Here is a 22513-nt window from a genome sequence, read left to right on the forward strand (position 1 = left end):
CTGGAAAAGAAGATAATGTCCTTTTCAGTCTGGTGCTCTCTATACAAGAAAAGTATGTGTTCATCATAATCATTTTTGTAAGCACCCAAATAGGGCTGTATACATTTTAATCTTAGTTCTAAAAATGTTTATAGTCTTCATGGCTGCAGACCTAGGCCTGAAAATGTGACGAGAGACTTGGCAGGCAGACGTAAGGACTGCAAAATTATTTCTCTTATAAATTGATTTTAGTTTCCCTCATATTTAAAATTGACTCTAGCGGTTATTACTGACAACAGTCTCTGACATTCAAATGAAGCCTTTTATCTTTTATTAGGATATCATATGAAGACTTCAAAGACAATTTTTCAACAGTATTTGTTTGTAATGATGTACCAACATTCCTGGATTTTGGAGAATCGTTTAGCACCACTTGGTCTGTGGATAGGCATTTCAACCGTTGGACTCAGGAACTCTCTCTAGGAGGTAAAAATCCAAACTTATTTCAGCCATTTCTCTGATCATTTTCAGTCACAATATATCAAATTAATAAGATCTTATCAAAAGCCAGAAAATTAAAGTTTAAAGCTTTTTAATGTGTAATATTTCCTTATCGTATTGTCAGTGTGTAGCACAAGAGTACGTGTTCATACAAAGAAAGAATAAAACACAAATGTTTGTTTTAAAACTCTGTAGATTTAAGTTAGATATCTGTTATGGTACAACCATGTGATTTTAAGTCCTGCTAGAAGTCTCTGCAGAAAAATTGATTTGGCAATCAGCCCAATCTGATTAATTGAGTTCTTGATATGTACTTGTGAAATTAATGTCCCGGCATTCCCAAGATTCTTCTAAGAGTTTTAAAGCCACAATTTGACTTTTTTTTCCTTTCATGTGCATTTTCTAAATTATTTCAGATAAGTAGAGCTTGAGTGGAAAAAAAATTCAATTGTCACAATGGTGCTGTAGGTTGAGCAGTGGAATCTAGGGTACAATTTCAGACCTCGTTTAATATTGTTAGATCTCTGTCCTGAAAGGGGTGGCTTGTAAATTAGATGAGCACACAGAGGCATACGTAAGTCCCCTGAAATCAATAAATAGTGCACAGTATAATATATGGTATATTTTATGTCCCTTTCTTCCTCAGTCGTCTCTGTATTTACTTAACTGGAGGTCTGAGATCTTAGGCTTCTTTCTGTAAGGTGTGTTGATTGCTTAGCAATTATCGAGAATATGGAATATTCATGTATGAGATATAGGGGATCGTTTCTAGTGGAAATAGCATGGAAAAAGCCTGTCAGGTCTCCAGATTTTTGCAAGCTATTTAGTAGAAATGATCCCCCATATCTCTTCCATTCAGGGTATTCAGGGCCAGTGTGGTATAGTGGCAGACTAGGACACAGGAGACCTGAGTTCAAATTCCCAATCAGTCATGAAAACTCACCTGGAAATGGTAAAATCACTCTTGAAGCATCTTACATAGCTTGAAGATCCTATGAAGCTTGCTATAGATTGGGTGTAACTTGACAGCACATTAAATATAAATTGGTATATCTTTTAAAGAAATATTTGGAAAGTCAATATTTGGAGAGACAATATGAATTGTCTTGAGTTTCCAAGCATCCTTGATTTTTAAGCTGCAATATTGATATATATAAAGAGGTCACAAGAGCGATGATTTCCTGATTCATAGGCCAGAAAAAAAGATGTTGGCCAAAATCCTATAAGTGATCACATAAGCTTTGTGTTATTTGCTGTGGCTAAATGCAGCTAATCAGATGTTGGGAATCATCTAGGCCATGTGCCTAGTCATGCATCGGATTATACAACCATTAAGCACACCAGCACCTCATTGCAATTAGCAGTGACAGCTTACAGAGTCCTTCTACAAATAGGATTCTGACCAGTAAAAATACCCCACAACTGGAAGAGGAATATTCTTAATTAGCACACATGTCTGACTGTTACAGCACAAGCTTCTCTCACCTGCTTGGTGACTGGCCTCCAGGAATTAAGCATGGGCTATCTCTAATGTCTGTTTCTGGTCATAGTTCAGTCTTCTCCTATAAATAACTGTGCAAAGTAAATAATTAGGTATGTACCATATGCATATAGAACCCCATGCATATCTGCCTAGGAAAGAAAGTGCCACTGAATTATTTGGGACTTGCTTTGAGGAGAAGGATTATAGCTTAAATGGTAGCACACATGTTTTGTACAGAGAAACCCACAGTTGGCCTATCTTGGCCTTCTAGAGAGCTACTAGCAGCAGTCGTATACTGAGCAAATTTATCAATAGACTGACTCAGTATTAAGCACCTTCCCTGATATGCTTTGAATGGCTGGAACAGAGAGGTGCATGATTAGAAGAAGGGAATTCTTAACTAATGGGTGCATCTGAATTTCACAGCACAAACTTGTCTTATCTTTGGGATTATGCAGATTCACTTGCTTTGTCTGGTGATTAGTTTCAGGACTGAAACCTAGATTCCTTTGAAATTTAATTTGACAAACACAGAAAGACTGCTTCAGTGTGCCGTCAGACATAAATACAGACTATATTTAGTGCCTGTTTCTATCCTAAGCATATATAAGATTGCAGATTTACAGTGCAATCCATGCTCAAAATTGGCTGTGGTAGTTTGGAATGGGCATAAGTGTCTTGTGGCAGGTTCCCTTGTGCAGGAACAAGTGACCTGTACTGCCAGATCTGAGACCCACCCAACTGGATAGGCCAGCATAAGCGGCAGAAAAGGAGAGTGATGATGAGCTATGCCAGAACCAAACCCCTCTCAGCTCAAACTCATTATTTTATTATTTATTTATTTATTTTATTTATATCCCACCTATCTGGTCGGGTCAGGACCACCTTAGGCGGCTAACAACATAAATAATACAATAAAATTAATATATAAAACAATTATTAAATGGTAAGACATTACACAAGGTGGGAGGAACAATACGAGAGGAAAAAAGGTGTTAAGGGGCGTCAGGGATTATCTGATGGGAAGGCCTGCCAAAACAGCCATGTTTTTAATTGATTCTTAAAGATACCCAGCGAGGGGGCCATGCGAATCTCAGGAGGTAAGTTGTTCCAGAGGCGAGGAGCCACCGCCAAGAAGGCCTGATTTCTTGTCTTTTCCTTCCGGGCCTCATAGCCACTATGCCAGGCACAAGGTAGTCCTAAGGAATTTCCAACATTCCTAGGCTGCGCTGCGCTTCAGCACTAGTTCAGTCCTCAGGCCCTCTTGGCTAGTTATGATTGTGCCCCTCGTTTCAACATTGCTACAGCCTCTTGCTTAACAGGAATCTCTTTGTGTATTCCAAATATGTGTCCTTCATACTAATTAATACGGCTTTACTCCTCATTTAGAGAGGATTAAGAGGTAAATCCTGGTTTGTTTCCTCATTTCAGAGGAAGATGAGGAATCACCATATTGTTTTTCTCAGCTGAGAGATTTCCTGCTGCTCTCAGATTACCTCACAATTCTTTGTGTATGAAAAAAAATGCAGTACAGTTGGGGCTCTCCCTTAGTTTGAGGGAAATTTGGAAAATAAAAAGCCTTGAACTGGGCTGTTTGCACCTTTCTTACAATTATCCAGTCTTTCTGTGCTTGCTGATTGTGCATGCTTTGCTTTTCAAAGGGGAAGGGCTCTACACAAATTACAGAGAGCTGAAAGTAAAAAAAAAGCCAGCTAGTGTAGTGTAGTGGATAGAGATGGACTAGATTCCAAGAGACCCAGATTCAGACCCTTCTGTGCTGGGGAAACCATTCCTTAGATATATCACATACCTTGAAAACCCTACTAGGGTGATCATAAGTTGGATGCAATTTGACAACATGTAACACAGACACTTGAAGTAAGAAAATGAAAGCCACTTAGCTTACTCTCAGCAACAGGCAAGGGATGTGGCCTGGTCGTGGAAGTGTCAAGTTTATTTGATAAGATGAAGTAGCCATGTGATCTGTTCCTAGAAAACTGTTCTTGGTAATATTTTCACTGGATCACTAAATATCCCAGTGTTTCTTAAAAGGCAACCATGAATTAGATGTCTGACCCCCTGGCTAGAGGCGTACTAGAGATACTGACATGCTGATAGATGTTTACATGATCCACTTCTTAAAGTGGTCCTGCAGTACAGTAAAGTATATAACTGTGTGTGTGTGTAACTCTGGACAGCTGTAAAACAAAAAGCTATGGACAGAAGTCTTGACAAATTCAGACTCCATTGTACAGGTTTAAAATGGGAAATGATAATTTTTACAACAGGTGACCTTTCCAGAAACCCCCAGTATTACATCCAGGTACAAGAACCAGAGATGTGGAATGACAATGTTGTGGTGGCACTGTCACAAAACAGTGCAAATTATGGAGGCATTGGTTTTTGGATAGTCAAGGTAAGTAACAGCAATGAATAGGATTTTTCTATTTTTAAAAAATTGAATCTACTTTCTTCTCTCCAAGTAGATTGCTACAAAGTCTTCTTTCTCTCTTTCCCTCCCTTCCCTGCCATCATTAGATGGTCCCTTCATATGTAGATTTCCAAGAAAATTAACAATAGTGTACCCTCCTCATTCTACAACTGAGCATTACCTCAGCACTTGCTAAGCCCATAATAATAAAGGATGCACACATTCATTTTCCAGATTAAATATTATCTTATGTCAGGGATAAACTAAGTGCAGATTTGGAAGACGTAGCTGTTTTACTCTGTGCTAGAGTCTCAGGCAAAAATGAAACAAAAATAAAAAGATAAAGAAATGTATGGCACTTCAGAGACTAACTGCTATATTTTAATGTCAGCTTTTGTGGAAAGTCCACTTCTTCTGTGTCTGAAGAAGTAGACTTGTCCATGAAAGTTCACATTAAAATATAGCTGTTAACCTTTAAGGTGCCACAGCATTTTTGTCTTCTTTCATTTTTTAACATTTATTTCATTTTTGCCTAAGTGCAAATTGTAGGCCATATGAAGGCCTACAGGGGCTCCGCTCCTCCCCCATCAACATTCTTACAATTCCCATCTTTTTTATTTAAAAAAAAAACCAAACCCTTCTCCTGGTGCCTTCCGATCTGTTTTGGGACAGAGTTGTGTCCAAACCATAAATATACACTTTTGGTTTTGAAACAGATCCAACCTAAAACAAGTCAAGGTGGAAAGTTGGCCAAACCTCTGTATTTCAGAGAGCACAAGATGCCTTTTAAAATTGGGGGGGGGAGGAGAGGTATGAGTGGCCCCCAAACCCCTGAAAGTACAGACACATAGCAAAGAAATTAGGAGGGCAAGAGCTGAGAATGAGCTGAGGTTAGCTAGAGATACTAAAAGCAATAAAAAAGCACTCTTCAAGTATGTGAGCAGCAAAAGACATAGTGGCACAGCTCTGCAATGGAAATGGAAGAATGATAACAGAGGACAAAGAAAAGGCAGAGGTGCTCAATTATTATTTTAGTTCAGTCTTTTCCCATAAGACAGACTATGAACTTCCAAACAAATTGGAGGTGTAAGTGTGGGGGGGACAGGATTGCAGCTGGAGATTGATAAACAAATAGTCAAGGAATACCTTACCGCCTTGGCATTTTAATCTATATTTACCATTTGATCATGGCCATCTATTCATTTGAACTTCATTCTTACTTACTGGGCCTATGTTTGAAACATCTATGCGACTGCTTCATCTTTTGACTTTATTCACTGAACAAACACATATTTCCCCACATTTGGGACACAGATCCTTATGAAAGTTGGACACACTTCTAAACACAGAAGGAGTGTTGTCACTTCCATCAGGGAGATTTTTGGAAAACTAAGAGCAGTCTTGGCTGATGGCAGTAAAAATAGCAAGCACAGGAACTCAAGGCTTGCATATGGCACTTTAATATGAGTATTTCTGTTACTTATTCCCCCTGTTTTAAAGATGGATGTTATTTCTGAAATGTCTGTTGTTTTCTAGTCAATAGTCATCATTAGTAGGAAACTTCTGACTCATATGGTCACCAGTGCAGTCCAACTTGATTTGGAAAAATAGCCTTGGGGGATGCCATATGGCTTCCTTCTGAATAAAAGTGTAGTATTGTACATTTGCAATTAATTTAAGACATAGAATCAATTCAAACATAGTAAGATGACTGGAAACTTAAAACATCAAGCTACACATATCCATAATAATGGGTATAAACACACATTTAAAGGTACAGTTTCCAGTTACTCTTTAGTAATCAATTTCATTCCTGTGGTTTGACTCCCTTTGGGTGTTATGCCTTTCTGGAATGATCTTCCAACATAATTATAGAGAGAGAAAATGCTAGAGATGAACAAAAATAGATATTCAGTATATCCAGACAAGACCCACAGTTGATAGACTGCGATGAGCACAGACTATGCCTGGATATTATATGCAGATGGAGAAGAATGTGGCTTGCCCCTCCACGCCAGATACTGATTAAGGCATATTGTTTATGCAAGCCCTAGCCGTCATATAACCAGTGTTGAAGGATTATGGGTGTTGTGGCACAATGGCACTGAGAGGGCCTCATGTTCCCCAACACAGTTATACAAATTGTAGGATCAGATGCTTTGAATGAGCCCCTCTAGCAAGTCCAATCTCATTCCTCACCAAAAGATAGCTAAGGATGCTATGGAGAATTTTTTTCGGTCAACAATTTAAAACAATCCGGCCTAATAAATACTCCTAGAAAATATGCCGTTTGTTCTCCTTTTCGGGGTTATTTTCCCAACATTTTTCAGTGAAGTACTAGGCTCAAAAATCACATAATGAAATGATGTCAGAGAAGAAACCGAACAAAAATTTTGTGGCACCTTAAAGACTCCCTGCTGTAATTAAATTTGAGCTTTTGTCGGTCTAGCCCACTTCCTCAGGCTCAAAATGCCACAACTTTTTTTGTTTTTCATTTATTTCTTACCTGTATGCTTTCACAGACTAACACAGCTACCACTTTGAAAACTACAATATTGAAACTAGGGATTTTAGAGGGAATTGTGAAGAAAGAGATGAGTTTTAAGGAAAGATATGTATAAAAACATGCATGTCAGGGAAACTGCATATGAAAAGGCAACCATATTTGTTTCCAGTTCACGGAATGATGTAGTAATTATATGGAATGGATGCACTGCCAGAAGCTAGAAATGTTACTATCTAGACTAAAACTCCAAGGGCAGAATCCTGTAAAGGAAAGATGGAGTGTGACAGCCCACAGGCATTACTTGTTCTGCAATCTCCAGCTAGCAATTACACAACCTGGAGATACCCTTCTTGAAATCACTGGGCTTTCACATGTGTAGCAAATACCTCCTGAAAATGCTGAAAAGTAGCAATATATGCATTACATATGTGGTAAAAGAGGATTCTGTCCCCAGGAGCCCACTGACACCATGGTCATTGGTCATAATGGGTGGGGGGACTGGGGAATTCTGGGGATTGCATTCCAAAAAAATAATATTTCAAAATTCTGAAGATCAATGTATCCAACCTTGGGTTCCCAGATGTTCTTGGGCTACAACTCCCAGAAATCTTGGCCAGCACAGCTAGTGGTGAAGGCTTTTGGAAGTGGGTAATGCTGTAGATTAGGGGGTGCATATGGGGCTGAGAAGACTTGGTATGGACTGTTTCGTTCACCTTTGGTTTTCCTCATGCTTTGAATTTTATTTGGTATGTTTAAAATTTTACAAGATTTTTCAAGGATTCTACATTTCTCTTTTCGCTTCTTCCCATCTTTCTGAAATTAACCCCTTGTGTTGTCCGACATGCAGCTTTCAAAATCTGAGGGAAATTTGGAAGCAGGTTTTAATGCAACAAAAGGAGCTTGAGGAGAAAAGTCAGGGCTCTAGAACCCTGTGAAAAGTCACTGCATGCAGCTAAGAGACGCTTAATTGCTCAGCATATAAGTAGATATTTTACTGTGAAGAAAAGTTCTACCAGCCTTATGCAGTGTTGTGGTTTTGTATATGAAATTCTGCTTTGCTAGTCTAGTCATGGAGATGACATGATGAGGAAGGTAAAGAACTTGTACAGAGTAAACAGAAAATTTTATCTGACACAAGAGAGTTATAATTAGCACTAAAATAATTAATTGACTAATCAATATGGTTAATATATTCATTAAGCACAGATTAAAATGTGTATTTTTAATTAGATCTGGACTTCCCCCTGAAAAGATGTTTAGTGCTAATGACTTCCTTGTAAATGTTTGTGGGGTCTCAGGGACATTTTACAGTGTATTAAAAAGAAAAACCTCCCCTAAAGCGCATTAGAGTTTACACTTCCCAATGGGGCAAGTACTATCTTCAAAGCAATATCCATTTCTGAAAACCCGTAAAACTTATGAGATGGCTTGCCTCCAATATCACACTACTGCAATCTATGTATGTGAAACAGAAAGTTCAGTTCTTACCATTGAGGGGTCAGACTATAAGGGGAGCGTGCATTTCCTACAGTTAACTTCTTCTCAATCCCAAAATGGGATTTTTTTCTATAAGATGTGCATTAGCAATTGGAACTGCAAATTAAATTCATGCTGAGCTTCCGGTGACCAATCACAAACCAAAGTACAGGAAAACCATATGCGGTGACAAAGAGGTTATCTTTTACTGCTTGAAGATGCAGCTCTTCCAGAAACACACTTCCTATACCACCTTCCTAGGTACCTTATTTTAATAGAGAATGGGCTCCTTTTCCTGTTTCTGTGGTATTGGTACTTATAAATGTAGGTGGTATAGTAGCAACAGGAAAAGCTCCTGGTTGGTTGACTGAGAGGCAGGTGAGAAAAGAGCCCCCCAGTGCTGGGAATGTGCCCTCCATTCCTTCTTTCCTCCATGGTCTGATCAAGACTAGTGTCTACTCATGAAATTCTCCAAACATATACAGGCTAAAGTTGGACTTGCTAATCCAATTCTTATTCTTACCACTAGTGAGATGAATCTCATGAAGAAGTGCATGTAAGAGCTGCAAAAAGATTGGATTAAATAAACCAATGTTAGCATGGATTCCTTGGTTACTCTTCACTCTTCCATGCCATCTTATTCTAGCCTGATTATTTTTCTATTGCAGTTTACACTGATGGTGCAATATAGAGATGGGCACGATTCAGAAAAATTGTGATTCCTTTTAATTCCTGATTCATCAGGATTGACAAATCACAAAGTACAAATCTACATTTTTATGATGAATCGATGAATCAGTTTGTCAATTCATTTTTTAAAATTTAAAACCCTATAGAACACCTTCCTAAGCACCTAGAGACACCAGGGAAGCTTTATCTGACTCTCCCCTAAAAAACCCTACAAGTTTGGTGAAGTTTGGGTTTCAGACATCCATGTTATATACCCACAAAGTGGGTTCCCCAGGAGAGTGCCCTTTAGCAGCTGGCTTGGGGAAACCCCATCTTCACCAAACTTGGTGGGATTTTAGAGGAGAGTGAGTAGAAGCTTTGCTGTGATTTTGGTGTCTCTATTGGGTGATTGTGGCAGGTTTCTCTGGAAAGGGACATATTGAATCAGAAGTTCAAATCTGAAATGTACAGATTTAAATGTGTTAATTATCCAGTTTGAAATAAGACTGCTAATCAGTTGAATGACTCTCTAGTGTTTGGCATGGATCCTCTTCATATTGTAGGTCTATTTTTATGCTTAATGGAATTCTTCTCTTTCTATTTCCTTTTCTCTCTTTCAGGTTGAACCAGAGGTATGTTTTTCTTCCCTTTGAATTGTCAACAATATTCTAATACAAGCTACAGTAAACAGTTTTTAACCCATTAGTTTCCATTGATATCATTACCATATCAGTTGTATCATATGTTATTATTCTGTTGTTGTTGTGTAGTTGTTAAGTCATGTCTGACTTTTTGTGACCCCATGGACCAGAGCATGCCAGGCCCTCCTGTCTTCCACTGCCTCCTGGACTTGGGTCAAATTCATGTTGGTACCTTCGATGACACTATCCAACCATCTCGTCCTCTGTTGTCCCCTTCTCCTCTTGCCTTCACACCTTCCTAACATCAGGGTTTTTTCCAAGGACTCTTTTCTTCTCATGAGATGGCCAAAGTACTGGAGCCTCAGCTTCAGGATCTGTCCTTCCAGTGAGCACTCAGGGTTGATTTCCTTTAGAATTTATAGGTTTGTTCTCCTTGCAGTCCAGGGGACTCTCAAGAGTCTCCTCCAACACCACAATTCAAAAGCATCGATTCTTCAGCGGTCAGCTCTCTTTATAGTCCAGATCTCACTTCCATACATCGCTACTGGAAAAACCATAGCTTTGACTATGTGGACATTTGTCAGCAAGCTGATGTTTCTGCTTTTTAAGATGCTGTCTAGGTTTGTCATCGCTTTCCTCCCAAGAAGCAGACGACTTATTCTGTACTTATTATATTATAGTCTGCCTTACCAATGGAGTGCTATGCCATTAGTGGCACTGAAAGTTGCTAAATGGTCAAAAGAAATCAGCAAGACTCCACTTTACCAAAACTTTTTCTCCATGCAGGGTGACCAATGCCATTTCTGTTCCAAAACAAAGCCTAAAACCTGATCTAGAGCATCAGTTTCATTCAAGACTGGCTGCAGTTGTTTGCCTGCCACTCTCTCAGTCCTTTTTTCTACAAAGAGAATGGTAGCTTATAGTATCACTATCAGTGTAGTCTGACTCTGAGCTGACATTTTTTTTCAGTGTTCTCTCAGATAAGCTAGAATGACTTCTTTACTTCTTTACAAATACTAAAAACAACATGGAAAGAAAAAAAACCCGAACAAATGGTTGGCTGGATGTGACCAAAAAACTTGTCTATATCTTAAGCGCATTTCATAGTAATTAGGGGTGTGCTATTCTTTTTTTTTTTCCCCTTTGGCCTCCAACTCCCAGAATTCTTCAAGAATTGCCCAGACAGAAATCTGGGAGTTCCTGACCTCAGAAACATGTCTATATTTCACTCACCTGGCACAGGGCCTATCTTCCAGGCTGTCTCAGGCCAGCATCCTATACAAAAAGGAAACTGCCCTGATGTGGCAGGGCTGAAGAGCCTAGGTCTTTGTGGGAGGTGCCCTTTAAGCGCTATTGAGTACTACACCTCCCACAATGATTTAGGCCTCCCAAGAAGTTCTGGAGTAGCTTCCTTTTTGTACTGGATGTACATTATTCCCTCTACTCATCCATGGTAGTTGATAATCCCCATCCCCCAGAGTCTCACACTTCAATTCTGGGTCTGAGAGAGGAGAAAGAAAAAACAAAAGAGATGCTTTTTCTGTCACCATTGTCTGCTCCAATCCATGTGAATTGGCTAGGGAGGAGAAGGGAATGGCTCCTCAGACCCATTGCTTGCTGGGAATCACTCTAATGCATCATGGGAAGGGGGAGACTCTCACTGAACTATTCTCCTCTGAGGTAGAAAGACATCTCTTTACCTTCTTCCTTCTTCTCTCCCAAAACTGCACATAGTTTTGGTTAATGGGCTGAAGGGGATAGAGGAACAAAGGTGTCATTTTATGCACATATAACTACCAGCTGCTCAGCACAGTGGTCTTATAAAATAAAACTTCTATTTATGACAACAGCCATACAAATTCAATCATGTTACAAAGACACTGGGTGATTGGTGAAAAATATTCCTTGTGTTACAAAGGCAACCTGAATGTCTAAAACAAAAGAAAAGCTCATATGTAAAAGATGCTATTAGCTCCAAAGGAGTTGTTGCCATTTAGATTTGTCGAAGTTTTAATCCATTATGTTTTGTTCAAGTACCTCCCATACTCCCTTAAAAAGGAAGGGGGACTTTCTTTTTGCAAGATAGTAGTTTACATTCTCTCTCTTTTTTTCCTTCCCAAAGGCATGGCTCATAAATTATTGTGCCACAGTGTGTAACCATTCTAAATGGGATTTATACACTCCAGTGTATTTGTAAGAATATGTTTAGTCAGGGCTTTTATTATGCTGTCTTTATATGTCATCACAGTAATAGCTGTTGCATTTTATTTATTGTTACATCTTGATGAAAATATTGGAATAGCAACAAAAATGACAGGCTCTGTTATTTTCTTATGAGAATGGATATAAAGTTCACTGTATTTCTGAGGGAACCGAAGATGGAAACTCCCCATGAAAATTCCCAACTGTCCTGTTGACTATCTCAGGTCTTACACCTATTGTTTATAGCTTAATCCTACACACATCTACTTTGAAGGAAGTTCTGTTATGTTTAATGTCTCTTCCTTCAAAGCAAACAGACAAAGGATTGGATGATTCCAGTATGTCTCTGTGGGATCTTAACTCTAAACACTGACTCTCTTATTTAGTTTGGAATGAAGGTTGGGTCAGTCAGGAGACCAACCTCTCTAAAGTCTGCCAACTCTTTTTTTTGTTCACTCCAACCTATGGAACATAGGTATAAATCACACAAGGATTGTGTTCAGTGTTAATTACTTGTGAATACCAGATCATTTTGATATTTCCTATACTGTGTCTAAGGGCAGAACTGTGCTAAACCGGACAGGCCTTATGAGAACACGAGATGTCTCCAAACAGTTTAAGTTGATTCCTGGGACCTATATCATTATTCCAACCATGTCACCTGAAGACCCTGAGTCTGAGTTCCTTCTGCGGATATTTCTCAAGAAACAGAATCAGAACACTCTCAGGTAAAACTTTGACGAATAGAACTTGAATTGGAGAAGGTAGAGAAATGGCACCCAAACAAATCATCCGAAAGTTTCTCGTTTTCCCAATATTTAACATTATCTAGAACTAGCATGAATATATTCATCTCTCTCAGTGGCCAAAATCCTGTTGCTTAGCATTGTAAATCACATTAGAGTTGGCCCATTGAGATCTGTTGAGTAAACTCCTTCATTGGTTCCATTGACTCAAATGGCTGTACAGTGGTGCCCTGCTGGACGATTACCCCACTTGATGATGAATCTGCTTAACATTAAAGTTTTGCAAAACGATATTTAGATGGGGGAATTTTGCTTAACGTAGATCGGTTCCCTGCTTCGGGAACCGATTTTCTGCTTTACGACGATCAGCAAACAGCTGATCATCGGGTTTCAAAATGGCCACCGGCTGTAGAAAATGACTCCCCACTGTGTTAGGGACAGATTCCTCGCATTACAGGCATCAGAAAATGGCCGCCATATGGAGGATCTTCGCTGGATGAGCAGGTATTTCACCCACTGGAACGCATTGAATAGTTTTCAATGCGTTTCAATGGTTTTTTTATTTCACTTGACGATGTTTTCCCTGTACAGCGATTTCGCTGGAATGAATTAATGTCGTCAAGTGAGGCATGACTGTATACTACATGTTCCTTACTACACTAAACTAAGGTGAAACTGGAGTAGGCCCATTTGAATAAATGGAATTTACAAATGAGTTGACTCAACAAAGACCCACTGATTCATTGAGTTTGCTCTAGTGTGATTTATTGTGCTTAGCAACAGGATTTTGACCAATAATTTTGCTTGAATTTCTGTCACTATAAAATGTAGAGTTTTTATACTGAGTTTTCTTTGGCTACTTTTTGAAGATTTGCACATCTTCAGATCAGGAGTGGTGAGAGTTTGTTAAACTCTTTCCTTTGCAGCCACATGTGAGTTCAAGTACTGTACATCTTCCCATAAGTTTTTCTTCCCAAGTGATACAGATACAAGATTCAGACACTGATTTATTGATATCCAACAATGCTATACAGTGGTGCCTCACTTAGTGATGTTAATTCATTCTAAAAAAATCACTGCTGAGCAATTTCATCGCTAAGCGAAATGCAGTTTCCCATTGAAATGCATTGAAAACCGATTAATCCGTTCCAATAGGAACAAATTGCCATCCTTAAGCAAAAATCACCATAGAAAACATCGCTGAGCAAAACGCGGTTCCCCAATTGAAATGCATTGAAACCTATTCAATGCATCTCAATGGGGGAAAAATACAACAAATTAAAAAAGAGTCAGAACAAAGTCAAATTTGGTTAACAAAGGGTTTATTAAGTGCACTTTATGATTTCAAACATTTTAAACAGTAAACTTTAACTTTATAAAGAAAGAAAAACATTTTAAAAACCTCAAACATGAGGCTGTTTAAACCATCGTTAAGTGAAACAGGCGACCAAAAATTTAATCGCTATGCGAAGCATGGTCCCAACCATCACTAAGCAAAAATCGCCCATAGGGACCATTGCTAAACGAAGCGCAAAAATGCTCCAAAAAATTCATCGCTAAGCGATTTCGTCACTAAACGGAGTGCCCGTTAAGCGAGGCACCACTGTATAAATACTTCCAAGACAAAAAAGTCTGTAAGGAACTCAACCACACAGAGAACTGCTAACTTTTCTAAGCAGAGGCTCACTTCACCTAATACTTATTGTTTATAATAATCACTATAAAATGTAGATTGCTTTGTTTCTTAATTACCCTTCTATTACATACTCTAAATTTAATCTGTGAGAACATTGCTAAAATCCTATTGTACAGATACACCTGCATAATGGGAATGACATTATCATCAGTGCCAGATTGCTGCTGATTAAGGACTTCATTTCTTGATTTCAGTGCATGGGCAGTTTGCACACAATGAGATGAAGTTACATGAACCCCAAAATTAAAAAATGAAGTATTTCATCAGTGATGATCTGGTGCCGATAATGACATCATTCCCATTGCACAGGCAGACTGCACCCAACAAGATTTCTATTATATATAAGACATACTGTAAGTTGACTGTTCTCTTTTTCCCCTCTACAGGTTAATGTTTGTTTCTCAAGAGACATTCATATTCAGTAGAGATGTTATCACAGCTTAATGAAGCTGGTTATAAAAAGGCACTAGTTCACTTGCTAATCAGCCTTTAGCCAATGGTCCATTTCAGTTAATTAATTGACAGGTTCAAAGGATTTTGTAAACATTTTTCATTCTGGTTTGGTTTTTATGGTTTTTACTCAGGTATACATAAATATTCTCTCAGAAGATCTTCAGTCTCTCCTCTGCTCCAGTAATCTTGGTTGCCTTAGGTTCACCACATCCTGCTGACTCTCTAGGCATCACTGCTTTTGAAGGCTGCCTTGGGGGTTTCTCTTTTTCTGCTTTCATGCCTCCTCAATTTCTGGCCTTGAGCAATCTCATACCTTTTGTTGTTGCTGCTGCTGCCGCTAAAATTTCTTCATGGTTTTGTTAGTCTCCTTTTGAATCACTTCTTGCATCCTTTCCGACTCTTTCTTGGCTTATTTATCAATACATTTCAAGGTGCTGAGTCTGAGAAAGACTCTTTTCTTTTCTTCTCTCAACATACCTTTCAGTTCTGCTTCCTCAGTTTCAAGCAAAGAGCCAATAAACAAATGTAGCATTTCCCATTGCAACCAACTGTAACAGAGCACCTGTTGATTCCATCTTCGTGTCTATAACATTGGGCTGTCTCATCTCATAGCTGACTCCTTGTCTACAAAAAATTGAAATTCAAAATCCTGAATCAGGCTGCAAACTTTTCAGAATATGTGCATGTAGAGGGAAACATCTTAACCATGACTTCCTCCAACCTAAGTTTTACCAGTCTTCTGTGCATGCAGGCTGATGCATCTGAACAGGAAGAACTCTACACACCTCTGTGTGTGATCATCTGTCAGGACTCTCTGAGCTTCCACAAAGCCCCCACAGATAGTAGAGACTCTCCCTCTTGAGATCATCTGTCTCTACATGCAACAGAGTGGCAGAAATGGTGATGAAGATCTGTGGACTTTGAATGTTTCCATCTATGTGTGGGTATTCTACACAGTTTATAATAGGAGTGTGCAAAGGGGTCAGCCCAAGTCTAAATTGGTAACTAAGGGTGTGATCAGATGGCTGGAAAGAGACATGCTTAATCAAACCAGCAAGGGTTGCTTTGCTGAGAGTGATCACTCTTAAAGCAACTCTTCCTTTTGCTTGGGAATCACTCCAGCTCAGATCCAAAGAGTAGTAGCCTTACAGCTGAACCAAAAAGATCCAGCTTGGGCACAAACTAAGGTTGGGCTGGAGTACAATTCCTCATAATTGTGTGATCACCGACCAGCAATAGATCACACCAGGCTGCTCCATAAGTGGTTCAAAATGCAATGTATTTCTCCATGTCATCATACCCTCAGCTGACCTGATTCAAACTGATTTGTATTAGGTGCAGAATTGAAATGGAGTGGCTAGATTCACTTCTGGTGAAGCCAAGCAGATTAACCCAAATCTGAAGCTCAGATCAGAGGGAACACATGCCTTCAACCTTTTTCTGAAAAAGCAAACTTTCAACTAGGCATCTTGGAAAACTTTACTGATTTATGAACCTCTGGAGCAATCTGTCTAAATTTGGCAGGCTTACGCCCCTCTTTCGGCTTTATTGTTTCTTCACATTTCATGTACATTAGTAGAAAAAAAGTTAGTGTATTCTCAAAGGCTTTCAGAGAAGGGATCTGATAGTTGTTGTAGGTTTTTCGGGCTGTTTGGCCGTGTTCTGGAGGTTTTTCTTCCTATCATTTCACCAGTCTCTGTGGCTGGCATCTTCAGAGGACAGAAGTTAGAACTCACACAGACAGAGTTTCAGTTTTCCAGTGAAAGCTGAAGAGAATTTACAGTAGGATACACATTCAATCAGATGGGACATAAATTGCTTTAGGCAAAATCAGGATACTTGAATAGGCTTCTAAACCCAACTGGGATCCCTGCATAATGTTAGTTTATATTGCAACCTGCATAGGGTTGAATACAGCACTGAATAGGGCTGCAGTTTAACTTGTAACTAGACATTTAACTCTTCCCTGTTCAATGCACTTGTAAAATATGCAGTTATTTTGATGTCATAGTCAACCTGGACTTGCCAGCCACTGTTTCAAAACACAATGTACACATACATTGATTCCCCCCCCCTTCAGCTTTCTTTAGTATTTTTCTCTTGGGGGGGGGGAAAGGCAGCTGAGAAGTGAGCAACTTTGAGCAAGCTTTGGGAAAAAAAGGGTTAAACAGCTCCCTCCTCCAGAATCTGAAGCAAACTGCAGCAGCTTTGTCTGATAAAAAAATAACTTTGAGGAAGGAATCAGGGATCTACATGGAACACAATATCCCCTGTGTTGGATTCAGGCACAATGAATTAACTCTGTACTGTCCATTAAGAAAAACAAGTCTCTGAACTCCCCCTCTCCCTTCTGATGGATAAAGAGAAATCCTTTCAAAATCCTGGGTTAAGAGTCCCGCTCTGTATAGCTTTGTAAATAAATCCATTAAGTTACCCACGTAGGTGAGCAACCTGTTTTCAGCAGTTGAGCTTTAACATACAGTTAAGAGAACAAAGGAAACCTCTTGTTCTATCCTGATTCAATTATAATTTTAATATGTTTTTCCCTGTTTTTTAGAGGGAAATATGCTGAGCCCAGCCCAGTGATGACAAAGGTATGTGGATGAGTAACATCATGAAAACAATGAAAGTTCATTTTATCTGAAGCTAAGTACACCTGAACCTGCTCTTATTATTTTACCTATTCCCTGAGAGAACAAGATAATGGGCAAGGTCAGACAAGCCTCCATTTTGTCATAGCTGTGTGGTAAAAGAATGCCAACAGGGTTAGCATGTCTTGTCTATTTCTGATACAGCAAAGGAGAGGCTACCTATCTTATTTCATTCTAGACCCAATGAATGGGTTCCAGTAGTTTCTTACCGCACCCACTCTGGCCAGTCCATTTTCTTTAATAAATAAATAAGGATGCACCGTGGTAAGGAAATGACATTTGACTCATGTCTGCCAACATTGCTTTGCATATCCTGGGACTCAGACATTGTTGAATACTGATCCTTGGAACAAGTTTGGGTGAAACCTTATAAATATGAAGTTCTGGATGCCTGAGCTATTATATGCTGGCTTTCTGCACATCTTCAAGGCACAGAAACAAGGCAGTGATTTGGTAGGTCACACTGCCTTGGCTAGATCACACTAGATCCTGCCTTGGCTCCTGGCTGTTTCTGTACTCAATTCAAAGTGTTTGCACTTTTATTTATTTATGGTCTGAGATCCCTTTTCTCCACGTTCGCTTATATGAGCACCAGGTTTGTAAGGTTCTCCTCTAGGCAACAGCATATGATGGTTAGTAGGGACTTCTTCATGATGGCACCCCAGTTTTGGACTGCTCTTTCACAAAGACTTGCCTGGTTCCTATCCGCTGTGCTTTTAATCCAATCAAAGCTACATTGCTGTATTTTATACCTTTTGTTGTCATTGTTCTTTGGTTTTTTAATTGTATTTTAAAATTTGATTACGTAAGCTGTACCGAAAATTTACTGAAGGCAAGGTGCTATAAATATTTGCAGTAAATTGATTTTTTTTATTGCTGAATTTTGCTAATTTAGCAGTATAAAAATGTTGGATTTCTTCCACAATGGTGTCTTTTTATTTATTTATTTATTTATTTATTTATTTATTTATTTATTTATTTATTTATTCATTCATTCATTCATTCATTCATTCATTCATTCATTCATTCATTCAATTTGTATCCCGCTCCCATTAGTGTCACAGCACTACTCTGGGCGGGTTACAACTTGTAAAATAGAAAACAAAAACAAAAATTGAAGTATGAAAACCGATAGCAATAACCCTTAAAAAAACAGATGGCACCAAATAATCTCAGAGTGGATGGAGGAAAAGAAGGGACAAAAGAAGAGGAGAGGAGGGAGGGGAAAAAGGTAGAAGAAGAAAAAGAGAGAAAAATCATGTACTGTTTTTCTACTCAATCAAATGAGACAGAATGACTAGCTATATAATGTGAAGTTCCCTGTGTAGCACTCAGTAACTATGATGGAGCAATTAGTGCACTTCCCCTCTCTTTTTTCCCTTTCAAATATTGGATTACTCTAGAAAATTTAATGACTGAAGGCAGGGTCTTCTCGCAGATTTATGCCATTTAAAGGTAAAATGGCAAAAGACCACTCCAAATTCCTACCAGGTAACGTGAAATATTTTTACCATCTCTGAAAGTATTAGAGCCTCATACTGTGAGATAGAGTGTAGTTAAATGGCTTGTTAAAATCAACAGGTGAATATTAAACTATATTTTCATAGTTTTTGAAAAACTATTTTGACTTATAGTGTTTTATAGGCACATTCAGAATGGACCTGGGTTGAAAACTCTTCCACACAGTAGAATCTGGCAAAAGTCAAGAACAGTTTAAGTGCCATTGCCTTCAATGGGAGAAAAATATTCCAATTATGCTTCTTGAAATCACTGGATATCACATGCTTAACTTTGGCTATCTCGTGCTTGTAATTTCGCTAGTAAGGGCACCTCAGGGAACCATATTGTTAAAATTGTTTCTCATTGCCTTATAGCTCCCTGATCTGTCTTGAACAAAACATCATAGTCCTCAAAGGATAATGGCTTAAACTGTTTCAAGTTCTTACAAGTACCAGGAAGAGTAACTGATTGGTTTCTGGAACTAATTAGTATCTCCAGCACAATTAGTTAGCAAGTGAACCCCAAAACTATCAGCTTTGCAAGATCTTGCCCTCTCTCTACCTCTGCACAAAAGATGTAGTCAAGGCCCCTGGTAAGAAGAGGACCAAGAATATAACTTCAAAAGTTGCTAAAATGTTATATAAGTGCAATGCAGTGAATATAAATTGAATTGTGAACTGGCCATGTGAAAGGCAGTCACATGAGAATAACTAAATTATCACACAAGAGTTTCACTAAGAGTTGCTGTGGGTTTTTCGGGCTCTTAGGCTGTGTTCTGAAGGTTGTTCTTCCTGACATTTCACCAGTCACTGTGGCCAGCATCTTCAGAGGACTGGAGTAGGAACTCTGTCTGGACATAGAGAATGGCGAAAAATCAGGAAGAACAACCTTCAGAACACAGCCAAAGAGCCCGAAAATCCAACAACCATTAGATCCCGGCTGTGAAAGCCTTTGCGAATACAGTTTCACTAAGAGGTGAGTTCTCAGTGTGTCTGCTCAGTTGAGACTATGTCCATGTGCCAATTTAGAAATATAAAGGAAGTAAATTAAACCAGATAAGGGTCTTGACAAGGGCTGGGCATTCTGCACAACTCCAGGGCTGAACATGCACCTAACTCCATCTTGAAGTGCCACCCTTAAAACCACAATTCCCCAATTGATTTTCCTACAAAAAATTTGTTTTTTCACTGAAAATCTCCCTTGCATTCTCTAGAGTAGTGGACCCCAGTGTTCTGGGACTAAAACTCCCAGAAATCACAGCTAGTGGTGAAGGCTTCTGGGAGTTTTAATCCAAGAACATCTGGGAACCCAAGGTTGAGAATTACTGGTCTAGAGGCCAAGCATTAAAAAATGGAGGGTGTGGGATTGGGGAACCTCATTATATTCTAAAGCCTCTTTGGGGGTGTTATGGGGCCACAAGGCCCCTGAAAGCTGTATACAACTTGCAGGGCACTCCTGTTGTATACCTAGGAAGACTTTGGCATGTCTTCTACAACTTCCAGGCAGGACAATCCAATACATGAGTGATGAGTAATATTTAACCTTCACTTGATGGTTTGCAACTCCTGTCACCCCTTACTACTGGTTGTAGTGGCTAAGGCTGACAGAAATTTTATCTCAACAACATCTGGAAGGCCACAGATTCCCGCCATTGCTATTCACCAGGGCATGGGAGAACCAGGGTGTAAGCGGACAGAGAAATAGCTTGCATTTTGGACCCCTTGTGACACAGTCCAGTACAAACTATTTCTTGGCATTCACATAATATCTGTGAGACTGATAACCAGCCCTATCCTGATCTATGCCAAAGCTGGATGTTTTTGGTCTATCAATAGGGCTACTAATTTTGGGGTCGGGGCTGGAGTGATTCCTCCATGGACAGAAGGGGTGCCTTCAAGGAGGTTACTCCCAACCAATCTACTCTTTCTAGTATGGTCAGACATGATTCTTCCTCATCATCTGCTCACACCCTTGTTGGGATGGAGATTTCTTGTGCAAGGTCTAGAACCAGTGTAGATTTCTGCTATTGAGAAGAACAATGAACTGCAGCTGTGAACTGAAAGGTCACAGAATAGCCTTCCAGTGTGCTTCTCCTCAACATTGCCTGTGGCTTATTTGTGACTCATTCCCTTTAGTTATTCTGCCAGTTTATTAAGGATGATCTGTCTGCAATTCCTCCTCCTCCTCCTTTTTTTTTCTTTGTGGCATTCGGCTGTCCTTTGTGCTGTCCGGAGAGTAAGGCTTTAACCAAATGCTAAAGCCTTTCTGTTGGGATAGTGTGAGCATAGGATTGCCCTGAACTTCAATAGTTTCCAGTCCTGTTTTCTTTGTCTATTTTCACCTTTGTTTTGCTCCATAAACCTGGCACATTTTCTCAGTGAATGGCTGTCAATTGCACTCATCCTTGAGGCATTTGCTAAAATCACTTTTGAAGCCTTGCTCTGTCCGCAAAGACTTCATAAAATAACGTTTCTCTTTGTTGCTCTTTGCTTATTTGCTATGACAGTGCAGCCTTCATTATCTCTGCACCCTAGAGTCTACACATCCAAATGCCCCCCCACCTTTTTGTTGTTCTGAAGTTTCAATGTACAAGAATGAAGCTCATATTTGCCTGCATTAGCAAAAGACCACAGTGTGGAATTTAGTGAATTCAGATAATAAACATGAATAACTGGGGATTAGATAATAGGTTTCTGTTGTATTGTGTTTCTTCACACTGTTAGACTTCCAATATATGAATATGCTTTTTTTAAATTCACGAATACTGCCACCTGTTAAGTGTGAGATATATCTAAAGGATATGTGAACGAGGATGATGAGGATGAGGATGTGGAGATGTTGTCTATGCTGACTTATTTTTGTGCATGATTTTTGTACATGCATGCTTTCCTTGATACAGGATGCATCTATGTGGAATCAAGACAACTCCTATGAAACCGTCTTCCTTAGATACGCTAATCAGGTATGCTGAATGAAAAGCGTTTGTGTGCATCAGCACAGCCTGTGGAACTGGGAAATTAAAATTTCCGATCAAGTTCTTAATCCAGGTTTCAGAAATGCAAATCTCAAGTGTACATCTCAAAAACTCTATTGATTTCTCAGCTACTCTTAACAAATAGAGTACGAAATGCAGCCAGAATATAATAGAGCCCACAGGACTGTTTTCTTGCGAGGAGAAAGGTGTTCTTTAAACAAGCAATTAGAAGTAACCCTTGACTACATAGTTATGCATGTATGTATATCATATCCTACTCTGATCAAAATTACTTCCTGTTTGCACTTGCTGGGTTGGAAAGTAGACATCGGTAAATGTTTGGGTAATTGATTCCCATTCTTTCTGAGCCGAGCTTCATGTGTTCGTAGGAGATGCTCTTAATGGCTTAATAAACTGTTATAAAGGACTCGACTTAGTCAAGAGAAAAATTGCTGCCAACAGCCTCTGCACAATAGACCTCTCACTGCTAATAGTTATATCAATGCATAAAAGGTGAAAATGACGCTGCCTACTGCGAATAATGCACAAGGTTTGTTTCTGGGAGCATGAAGGGCAAGGCAGGAAGATCTGACATGGCTCATAAG

The 22513-nt window shown here is 39.2% G+C and overlaps 1 protein-coding gene across 1 annotated transcript in view; it reads left to right on the forward strand.

Moving 5' to 3' along the window:
• The window catches only part of CAPN13 (calpain 13), a 109542-nt gene that overhangs the window by 58093 nt on the left and 28936 nt on the right, over positions 1–22513 (forward strand). The window contains exons 10-13 of the mRNA XM_078382916.1: positions 9666–9677; positions 12452–12616; positions 17341–17377; positions 21834–21896. Of these exons, the coding sequence (XP_078239042.1) occupies positions 9666–9677; positions 12452–12616; positions 17341–17377; positions 21834–21896 (277 nt within the window). The remainder of the gene's footprint in view (positions 1–9665; positions 9678–12451; positions 12617–17340; positions 17378–21833; positions 21897–22513) is intronic.

Source organism: Pogona vitticeps, chromosome 1 (genome assembly GCF_051106095.1).
Source record: "Pogona vitticeps strain Pit_001003342236 chromosome 1, PviZW2.1, whole genome shotgun sequence".
Taxonomy (NCBI): Eukaryota; Metazoa; Chordata; class Lepidosauria; order Squamata; family Agamidae; genus Pogona; species Pogona vitticeps.